Consider the following 11,197-nt stretch of genomic DNA (forward strand, 5'->3'; position numbering starts at 1 on the left):
TATCAGGAAAAAACTGTATTCAAAGAAACTTAGGCTAACTTAATAACTTTAAATAAAGTAAGGATGATGCCAGAGTTCACGTTTCGTGATCCTTGCCACTGCGCCGAGCTTTATCTTAGAAAGGCTCTGAGGCACTTCTCCTTCATTCCTAATACTCAGCAACCCTTCCTTTTAGAGTTTTTAGGAGATCTTTTGCCCTTTCCCAATGAATTCTTAACACTGAAGGAATCTCTCCTTGTCCCGTACAAATTCTGACCTCTGTGACAGAAAATAAACTTACTGTTTATTTACTTGATGTTATTAATTGCAGCCTATTGCATTATTATTTTATAAACTTAATGTCATTAATTGGAGGTTCCTAGTTCCTTCACATATCAGTGCATTAGATCTGGATGGGCAGGATACAACAACCTCACATGTACCTAACCAGACCTTGACAGAGGATCACCTAAAGTGATGTGTAGGCTATCAACACAATATAAACTACATTAACTGGAAGCTATGGAGAACGCAGAAAATAAGTTAGAGGGGAGTGAAAGACTGGGCATAAGGTGAAAGCAAGAAAGAGATGAAAGGAAGAAAGGAAGAAAGACCCTTATTTCCAGTACAGTTTGGGTAGGAACAACCTGGTAAATGTGCCAAAATGGAGGTACTGACTGATGAATCCATCTAGGGAAAACAGTGTGTGGTGCTGTGCAACTGGGCAAATTCCCCAAGTGGGAGCCACCAAAATTTGTGTGTGAGACTCAAGTCATGCCTGAAGTCAAAGGGAAACAAAAAGCAACTGCTTTTAATGGGAGTCCACTCTCTCTAAACAAATTTTCTTCTGGATACTGTAAATTGTGCAAACGTTAGAAATTGAGGGCCAAGCTACAAAGCACTTAATTCAAAATAACTGTTAAATGCTACATTGTCTGAAAAAATATATTAAATATATTATAACTATTTTGAACATTTTTTAAAATGTTTTATCTGGTGTGAAGTGTCACCACGCTGCCATCTGTGGTTGAAGGCCTCCTCTTCTACATTTCCCTCCCAGCCCCGCTCTGTTGGGTCCTGTATTTCTCTGAATAGAGCCAAGCGTGAGAAATGTGAAGGGTAATGCAGGATGTGTCAGAAACATGTATGAATCATGAGAGAAATGGAAGAGGGTAGAAAAGTGTCTCATCAGCAAAGGATGCAGTGGTTGAAGCTGCTCTTTAGCTCCTCTGTGGAGCACTCCGTCCACTTGAGAGCGCGGCCAGCTTGTGAAGCACAGCGGCTTTGCAGCTTCAGGCTGTATTCAAGCAGGGCCAACACCTCTGAGCCCATTATACTAAATCCTTGATACTGATAAAATTTACTAATATTTCACTGTTTCAAAACTCAAAGATCATGACAACATCTAAGGCACAAACAGAATTTGTACAACACACCATCTTAGAAGTCCAGTTCTGCATCAAAACCTCACAATGCGGAACAAGTTTTCTCAGCTCACCACCAAGGGAAGTGTTGACTGCCTACAAACTCTGCTTGCATTTCAGGAAGATCTCACTGCTTTCCACATGCATAAAGAGCAAGGGTAACCCTTGTTGTGGTAGGATTTAAGACTGACAATTTTGAAGATAAAGTGAGAAGTGAATGAACCCAGAACACTGAAGACAGGATTTTCTATTTTCTTCTGGTTATTTTTCCTTTTGTGCCACTCAGTTTGTACCTGAGGAAAACCAATTTCTGCATTTGTTAAAATCAGCAACATGCTAGGTGAAATGCTAGGGGAAAAGGAAGAAAAATAAAAGATTAACACTAAAAATACGTTTGTTTTATGATAAAGCGCATTCAATGAGAGTTAGTGAAAATTCAGAAACATAACTAGTACTGGTGTTATTGAAAGCTGAAATCTTACGGGATTTCTGGCACTGGAAAGATTCTGATTTCAAAAAGTCTAAATACATTTTTTAAAAAAATCTAAATTCTTCACAAACCTTTAAAAAACCTGCTAATTCTTCTCAGCCTTTTGACCGTAAATTGTGCCTGCTTTTTCAGGAAACAATGGCAAAAAGAGAAGGACATACAGGAGTGGGGTGGGAAATAAAGAGAAACTATTTATGCTAATGATGGATTTGGCTAATTAAACATTTAGGTTTTACAACCAAAATAAAAGCTTCTTTGGAACAAGTTGCTTACATTCACTAAGAAAAGAAGAACATTTTTTCTTCAGTTACTCTTTGAATCAGTTATTCAGCCTTCATACTTGACATGTGGTCTGATATTAAGTGGTTACTTGCTAGGAGCCACAGAGCAGCAGGAAGTGCTAAATGCCAAAGGGCCTTGAGAAACTAAAGCACACTCAGAAGCAAACCACTAAGCAGATCTCACCATCAGCTACTGGTCTAGCTGCTGCAAAACATGTATTAAATACTCTGCTGCAGTTGTTTGGAGTTAAATTTCTACTTAGCCAGCCATGAAGATTATAATCACATGTATTTTTTTTTTTCAAGCCTGAGCCCGTCTGAATATATTATTGTAAAGCTTTTGTCTCAGAAACTGTGCCATGTGTAAATGACATGTAGAACACATGGTTTATATTTGTAAACCATGGTATTCCCAGGGTTTCCCCTTTCATGCTTAATCAGGCTGGGCTAATAATAAGAACCTACTCCAGTAATTCTGCAAGAGTTGGTGGGGAATAATGTATTTTAGTCCAGCATAAAACAAGCAGCTTCTTATTTTGTGCATATTTTGGTATAAACTCACATTAGAAAGGGCTGACTATATTCTGACACATGCTTCTTCTCTATATGCCCATCTAATTTATAAACTGACCTATATTTCAGGCAGAGTTGAACTTTGTCAGGGTATGCAGTACAAATGGTTCCTAATTTTTTCCTCAGCATTGTTCTGAAACTACAAGTTACATGTAAGGTTAACCAGAATGGGATTTAACATTACAAGATGATGGCCTAAATAGATGATTACAAAGTAGCTTCTTCAATTCTATAAGCATGAGTCAAATTTCATTTGGTTATGCTTGCTGCCTCTTCCTGATTGTTTAGATTTTAAAACTGATGCAAAAATATTAATGTGAACTTAGGACAGGATGCGCTAACTCTTGGAAATGTCCTAGTCAGGCTGAGTTGAGTTTCTAAATACCCCCAAATTATTATTTGTCTTAACTTCTACTATTGATTTCTACCAAAACTTGTCTGCCTTGTCCTTCTTGCAAAATTCTGTACTTCAATTTATGCAGTAAACAAGTCCTGCTTAATATGATGGAGAAACATGTTTTCTCATAACTCCCATATTTTCATAAAATGTCTTAAAATCAGCTGCTTTGTTTATCGTGTTCTCTCACAGCATGAATATTCTCCCTCATCAACCCCATCTTAGGACTGAAAAACAACATTTTCCTAGCTCCCAGAGAGCTTGGTAGGGCTCTTTCTTTGTGTATATGGAAACTGGAATCTGTAGTTATTTGGGGAAATACAAGTCCAGAAGGAAATACAGGCACATGTTAACAGCTACCTATCTATCCACCCAAAATTGACCTTTTCCCCTAGATTCCATGCTCCCAGATAATCAGGTCAATGACTAGAGCATATTCTGGGTTTCACCCTTTCTAGATTCTCATACCTTCAGCTGTCAAAAATGAGTCCTTTGCATCAACCAGAGAATTTTTTCAATAAAAAGAGAATCTGGCATTTGTTGAACTTGCAAAGTGGGGGATTCTAATAATGACAAACTTAAGTAAGTCCAAAAATCATAAATTTTCTTCTCATATAGTATCAGCCATTTTGATGCTTTGATCATTACAAGAAAACTTACCCAGTTCTTCACTTACTGGGGATTTTTAAGCAATGTTTTCACCCAATCTAATTTGGAGTCAGCAGCAGATGGCATCGTAGATGCCATAGATCATTATCATTTTGAATAAATTAACCCACAAAAATACCCCAAATCATCCTGGGATGTACAAGTTTTGAGACAGGACTGCCATTTACATTCAGGCTTTCATTTTCTTCTTCAACCCAACACCTGGGCTATAGCCTAAGATACTGATGCATTGCTGTCTGAATTCTTAGGTAGGTTTTTTTTGTCTGTCATCAGAAGAGCTCAAAGAACCCCATGAAAGAAATGGAAAGATGTGGGACGAGATCACCTCTCCACCTGAAAGGTGCATTTCTTACTAATGGAACAAATTACCTGAAACTTCTTGCTGCCAGAGAGTGAGACCTCAAGAGAAACTGCAGCAATATGAAAGCATCAATCCCAGAGCAGAGAGATGGGTGGTTTTCTGACTTCTGATCTGAGCAGTAAAGTTCCCTTTTCACCAAGATGTACCTCACCACAGACCTCACCACCTTCGGAACAAAGTGCAGGGCTTTACAATAAAACCCACAACACTAAAAAGAGAGCAAACTGGAAACTGTCTGCACGGACAGGCAGATAAATGCAGATAAAGAGCAGGCACCGTAGCAGCGGAGATTGGTGCCTGAGGGCTGTCACAAAGAGAACTGCCACTGCTTTGCCATCAGATGTGATGTGAAACAGCACCTCTTCCACCCTGCAACCCAGGACCCACAGCTCATGCTGAGAGCTACCTTCAGCCCCATAACCACCAAATCTAGGTTTTGGATGAGTTCTGGGAAATCATTTGAATAGGGTCTTTTTTTTTCCAATTGCAGTTCCGTCCCCATCTGTGTTGGACATATTAAGAAACTCGACTAACTTTATCCACCTTTAAGGTGGGTTTAAATCTAGTCACTAAACATGGAAGACTGCTTAAAGATGCATAATTAAAGCAGCTCTCTGCAAGTGGCTCTGGTGTTGGCCTGAAATTTTAGAAGAGTACGTTTTTCTTCACTCATCTCCTTCAGATGTTCTGACAAACCAGCCAATTGTCAGCTGGTTGAAGTGATGCACAAGCTATGTCTGCCACAGAGGTTTGGAACTTTGGTAACGTTACACTTTTTCTCTAAATCAAAATTCTTGATCATGCCACCCATTCTCGTGATGAGTATTACTTTATTCCTCCTAGGAGCTTACCAAAAATAGAAAGGCCTGACAAAACAGTGGATGGAGGTGTAGCCAGAAAGGGAAATGAAGTCATCTTCTACCACTAACACTAAAAGAAAAGGTCAGCTTTAAGAAGAAAATCCTGAAAATATATTGTCCTCACATACTGGATGGCAGCTAATGAAGTGAGATGCTGTGAAGTGATACCAGGAAGTTGTTTCTGTCAGTGTGTAGAAACAGCAGAAGGAGTGGGGCTAAGAAAGCACAGACATCATAAACATGGGGACCACCCGACCAGCCTCACAGCAGTATCAAGATACATACAGTACTGACCTAGAATAATAAACAGATGCATTTTATGAACCACTGCCAAAGCTGCTTTTAAAAAAGCCATTATATTTCCCCTGGTTAGAAGGGTCTCTAAAAGTATTGCCATTTAATAGATCCTGCATTGAGAATGGTGGATCAGGAGGTGGTAAAATAAACGACAGTGTGAACCTCTACAGGGGTACCAACCCATCACTGAAGGAGTGTGAGGAGACAACATCTTCTCAGCACAACTCATGTCAGGTTCTAGAAAATGGAAACAAACATGCAACAGAAGCTGACAACAGTTTCAAGTGACTCAGTCGCAGAACAGGCATAAAGCAAACATTTTGCAGGTTATTTAAAATGCAAATTGTTCTTCTATACACCCAGCTGTTGGAGTACAGGTAACATCTGATGTAAATGAGTCACCTACTTTAATCAAATTATATGGCTAGAGAAAAAGGTAGAAGCAAAAATAATGACTCATGTTTCTTCACATTTCTGTCCCCATTACAGCTGTTCTCCAGGTTAGTAGGGGAATGAAAAAGCAGGTTACTTTAATGGCACCTCAGTATAAAACCAATTCTCTAACTATCATATTAAAAATTAAACAGCTTTGCATCTTTAATGCATACTTTCCTTTTTGAAGACAGTTGTGTGGCCATATTTAAGTGTTTTTGTTGTGTCCAGTGAGCAACTGGAAAGAAAGATACAGGAAGCAGCAAGGGAGAAAATATACAATTAAAGAAAATATGACCAAAAAAAAAAAAACCAAACAAATAAAGAAAGCAACACTTGTTCCTTACTGGCAGGAAGCACATGCTCAAAATTAAAACAAAAAATCAAGTCAGGCAATAAGGATGCTAAAATGTCATGTGAAAGAAACTACAAATAACAGCATATCTTTGAAAACAGTCATTTTACCTCCACTAGATTTGCCAGTCTCTCATAATGAACGCAGCTCATTGTCAGTAGTTTTTGTACTTAAGCCACAAACAAACACATTGATATGGTCTACATTGATATGTTCTCAATCTTGTCAGCCTTTATGGGATCTCTTTGGATCCAGGGGTGTACTCATTAAGTCACAGGGCATTGCTCATGCAGCACTCTCCAGGCAATGCTGAAATACACCTTACACCTAAAAGTAGTCCTTTCTGAAGCACTAGAACCTCCTCCCTCCTCCCTATCCCAAATGTCCTTCATCATAACTTTTAAGCAGGCACAGAAAAAGGTAGACCAGAAAATGATACAGAAAATGGCAGAGAGTTGTTTTTGCTAGCGGCCTCTGGCCCCATAAGCTGAATCTACTTGCTCCTACGTGACTAAGCAAGTTTTCCCTCTCTCTTCATCAGGCAGGCATAGCTGTATACTTGATCTCCTCCCAGCAAATGTTCTGCTTCATCTTAAGATTCCCTAAGGAACAAACATAAGAGAACATTGTGGTCCATTGCAGGCCCAACCACACACTGCACTGTTCTGTGCTGCAGCAGAGGAGGTCCCTCAGTGCACTCTGGAGCTTCTCTGGTGGTGTTTCATGGGTACCTCTGTGCAGCAGTGCGTGAGTGCATCCAAAATACCAGCATCGCTGGGTGTGTGTGCCTACAGGCTTCTTCTAATCAACAGAGCAGGGCTGATTTGCAGCTGGGCAAGCACACATTTTCAAAATGCGCTCAGCCCTATGGAGACCAGAATTTCATTTTCCTTAGTGCCCTACCTCAGGAAACAGACTGAGTAAAGCACAGCCCAGCCACTCTGACAACTTTCAAGTCTCTGCACTGTAAACTAGGACCCTCACTTCCTCTCATTTTATACAGCAAAGCTTCTCCAAATCCTGCAGGAAGCCTATTCTGTCCCAAAGGGCCAGCTTCCACCCCCAGTCATCCAGTGTGCACTTACAGGGATTGACTCCTGAGGGAAGATGGTGAGATTCTGACTTACACATTGGCTTTTCTCACCTATTAAAATCCCAAAGCAGATACAAGGGAATGAGGTAAAATTCTGACACGCAGTTGAAACGTAATGTGTGAAGCAGCAAAATGAGGGGTTTTGATGTCCTGGCAATACACCCTGAAGTTTTCCTGGGAATTTTCTGCCCTTGCAGTCAGAGATGCTTTGGCAAATGGGTGTGCAGCCACGATGCTACCAGGATTCATTCATACATTTGTGTGAACATGGGTATCAAAAACCTGGAACTCTCCAAACATCTTATCAAGGAGAAGATCAAGCACCACGTACCCCAGAAATCCACACCGCTGGCCACCGAGAGAAGACAAGTCCTACGTCTGGGAGAGCACAACGGGGTATCGGCGAGGATGTCTTTCCCCAAATCCCCAAATTCAGCTCGGCTCTGAGGTCTCGGACACAAGGACCCTTCCCTCCCTCCCCCTTACCTGAGCCACCCACGTTGGACCGCAGGAGGCAGGTCCTGCGGGAGGAGGAGAAGGAGGAGATGTCGCTTTGGGAGCGGCCGCGGGGACCGGGCAAGGACCAGACGGGCAGCGGTGCTGTACCGCTGCTCCCTGGCCTTTCAGCCATCGTCGACGGGCAGCCGAGAACGGCAGGGAGGAGAGAAGAGGAGGGAGAGAGGCGGCGAGGGAGGGGACAGGGAAAGTTTGCAGAGGAAGAGCCGCCCCTCTCCTCCGACCGCCCCGCCGGGACGCCGGCGGCGATTTTGGGTCTCTGGGGACATAAATTTTGTGTTTGAACAGGAGCAAAGCAAAGTGGGTTTGCGGGCTGGGTGCGCGGATGCACCCATCCCTCAGGGTGTCTTCATGCTCCCGCCATTGCCATCTCTCGAGGGGAAAAAAGGGAATAAAAGGAAAAGAGAATCAGTTAAAAAGAACCGAGTAACCCACACCACCACTTCTGTTTTGTGTAACAGGGTGCCCTCTCCCCCGCAAAGCCGGAAGGTTGCACAAGGCACCGCATCCCTGCAGAAGAGCTGCGAGAGAGACGAGTCAAATATCCTCCCCACCCCATCACCTCCCTCCCCACCTTTCTTAAGGATTGGGTTGCATGTAGGAGACTTAACTAACTTCGGCAGGAAGGTGCTGCCTTTCACATCGGTCACACAGACCTAGGCAGAAGCAAAATCAAGCTTCATGGTTTCGTTTCCTGGTGTTTTACAGAAACCTTTTTACAACAAAATGCACCTTTAAAAGGAAATTTTATGTTCACACTGCTTCTTACAGGCAAGTCATCACATACTGCCTTGAATGAAATCCGCACTGCCGTGCAGCCACAATGAAAACACAAAAGACTGCAGCCTATATTTTTAATGCATCCAGAGTTGCATAGTTATTCAATGCGAAAGTTGCATTCAAGCTGCATTTTAACAACTACGACTCTTCAGGTCTGATTCAAAACCTATCAAGTCTGAAAGCTGTCCACGTGAAATTCAGTTTCTGGTTTCTGTTTCCATCCAAGTCTTCATCTCAACGCCGAGCCCGTGCAGCTCCCCAGGCGCAGGGGTTTTGTGGTCTTCCCAGCAGTCACTCTCCGCATTTGTCGAAGCAATTGATCCAGCACAGGAGTCTCGTATGTCAGCCATTAGTCAGGTCGAAAGGTCTTTTCTGCTCAGTTTCCCTCAGGGCATTGCCTTCATTGTTTCCTCTCCTTCCCTCTGCTAACAGACCAGCCTTCCCCAGCCACAGAGCTTTCCCAGCGGGACTGTGAGAGGGAGAGGCACGGGCTCCATCCAGCTCCTCTCACGGGGGGGGTCACACAGGCAGGAACGTGGTACCCACGCTTAGAGAGCTTTTTGCAGCTGCGCACACCAGTCCTGTGTTATTTACAAAATCTGACAATGTGCTATTTTTATTATTTACCCTTTGCAGCTTGCATCGTTACAAATGTAACAGTACAAAAAGGACTATTTTCCCCAACAGGGATTTCAGTACCTGGGCATGTATGGGCTGGTGACATTTTCTGGACCTATCTATACTTTAATCAGAAGTGTACTCATCACTGCTGTTTACTGAAATGTTTGCCACTTTTCTTTTCCCTTCCTTTTTTCCTTTTTTTTTTTTTATTTTATTTTATTATTTTTTTTTAGGAGGTGTGATCAAGTTCATTATTGAAATACACAGTCCCTGCTCCAAACCTCACCAGAGTTTACAGCAGGTCAGCGAGCTTTGGGTCAGACCCTGACTTTTTTAACATCATTTTTCTTCCAAACATTTTGAGCTACAGAGCAATTGTACCTTTGTCGTGCTGTACAGAATGTATGCTTCAAAATTCTCACATTAAAAAGCTGCTCAGTGTCTGCAATTCTTTGGTGCGATTGAAAAGGAGAACATGAAGAAATTGAAAGATAATCCAGAAAGGATCTCATACAAGAGGTCAAAGGCATCTAAAGGTTTCTTTTGAGAAGCAAAGTGACACCTAAAGGGGTGAAGGAAAAAGAAGACATAAAGTAGGTCAACGGTGAATGTAAAAGAGATATGAAGAGGCTCCTGTTGTAATATCAAAGTGCTTCGGTAAATCAGACTAAAGTGAACAGTCAGAAAGAATAATGTGCTGGAAATGACAATGTTTTTTATTTGCCTATAACTTGTTATATTAATCAAGGTATATAAATTAAAATATTACAAAATCATGTACATATTGTTTTCACAACCCTTTAAATATTTTTGAATTACATGTAACAGCTGTGGTTAATGGCTCTGGAAACTGAAGTTGTATTTCCATAGAACAGCAGTAAAGTATACACCCTTCCCAGTTGGAGAGAGATTAATTCAGTTGCCTGGTCATTCATTTGCGACTGTTCTGATGAGATTGCCTAAGAAATCTCCATTTGTGGTGGTGATTATGAAAAGTTAGTATTTGCTCATTAAACCAAATAATTTCACAAAGTCTGTCCCATGGCAGCTGGGGGCTGAAGTAAAAACACAAAACTAGGGCATCAGGAAAGACTGGAGAAGCACCAGCTCGAACAACAAATTGCTGGAAGATGTATCTTTTAAACTATGTGCCTGCCACCCGTGATCCGCAGCACAAACGCCAAATGTCATCTAGGGAATTGAGGAAGCTTCTGCACGGGCCATTCTAATGATCGAAGGGAGAATGTTTCTTTGACAGGCCACCTCTCTGCCCGGGAAGCCTCCACGTACAAGTCGGCTGGAAGAAGCTGCAGAGCAATGTTACACCCTGTCCTTCTTGGCAGGGCGAGGGAAGCTGAGCCTTTGGTGGGAAGCAGGGGGGCAGGACAAAGCCAGCAGCCTGCCGAGGCTCCTGTGGAGCGGCGCGGCTGCAGACCCAAGGCTCGGACGCGGGTCCGGCTGTAGATCGAAGCTCGGACGCGGGTCCGGCTGTGGATCCAAGCTCGGACGCGGGTCCGGCTGTAGATCGAAGCTCGGACGCGGGTCCGGCTGTAGATCGAAGCTCGGACGCGGGTCCGGCTGTGGATCCAAGCTCGGACGCGGGTCCGGCTGTGGATCCAAGCTCGGACGCGGGTCCGGCTGTGGATCGAAGCTCGGACGCGGGTCCGGCTGTAGATCGAAGCTCGGACGCGGGTCCGGCTGTGGATCCAAGCTCGGCCCCGGTCCGGCTGTGGATCCAAGCTCGGACGCGGGTCCGGCTGTGGATCCAAGCTCGGCCCCGGTCCGGCTGTGGATCTAACCTCGGCCCCGGTCCGGTTGTGGAGCAGCAGACGCGCTCAGGCCGCTCTCGGGCGAGGCTGACAGGGCGGCCGGGGCAGGAGCTGGCGGGGCCCGGGGCGGGGGAAAGCACGGCACGATGGCCGAGGCATCAGCCAGTTACTCCAATTTCTTAAAAGCCTTAAAATCCAGCGGGCAGCTTGTGGTCGAGCAACCAGATAGAGCGGCTCCGGTGGGGAACAGCCCCCGGGCTGCGGGCGGGGCGGGGGAGGAGCGAAGGGGCAGCGGTGCCG

General features: G+C 43.6%; 1 protein-coding gene across 5 annotated transcripts in view; it reads right to left on the reverse strand.

Moving 5' to 3' along the window:
* Window positions 1-7,858, reverse strand: part of PHACTR2 (phosphatase and actin regulator 2) — a 129,481-nt gene extending 121,623 nt beyond the window's left edge. For 4 of the 5 annotated variants that reach the window (XR_003959347.4, XM_030268085.4, XM_030268081.4 and 1 more), the window contains exon 1: window positions 7,698-7,857. Coding sequence is in view for 4 of the 5 variants with exons in the window: in XM_030268085.4 (XP_030123945.4) it covers window positions 7,698-7,842 (145 nt within the window). In the remaining variant the exon portion in view is untranslated. Of the gene's footprint in view, window positions 1-7,697 lie in introns of all 5 variants that reach the window. The other variant, XM_030268082.4, reaches the window with a different exon arrangement.
* Between the last annotated feature and the right edge of the window lie 3,339 nt (window positions 7,859-11,197).

Source organism: Taeniopygia guttata, chromosome 3, assembly GCF_048771995.1.
Source record: "Taeniopygia guttata chromosome 3, bTaeGut7.mat, whole genome shotgun sequence".
Classification (NCBI taxonomy): Eukaryota; Metazoa; Chordata; class Aves; order Passeriformes; family Estrildidae; genus Taeniopygia; species Taeniopygia guttata.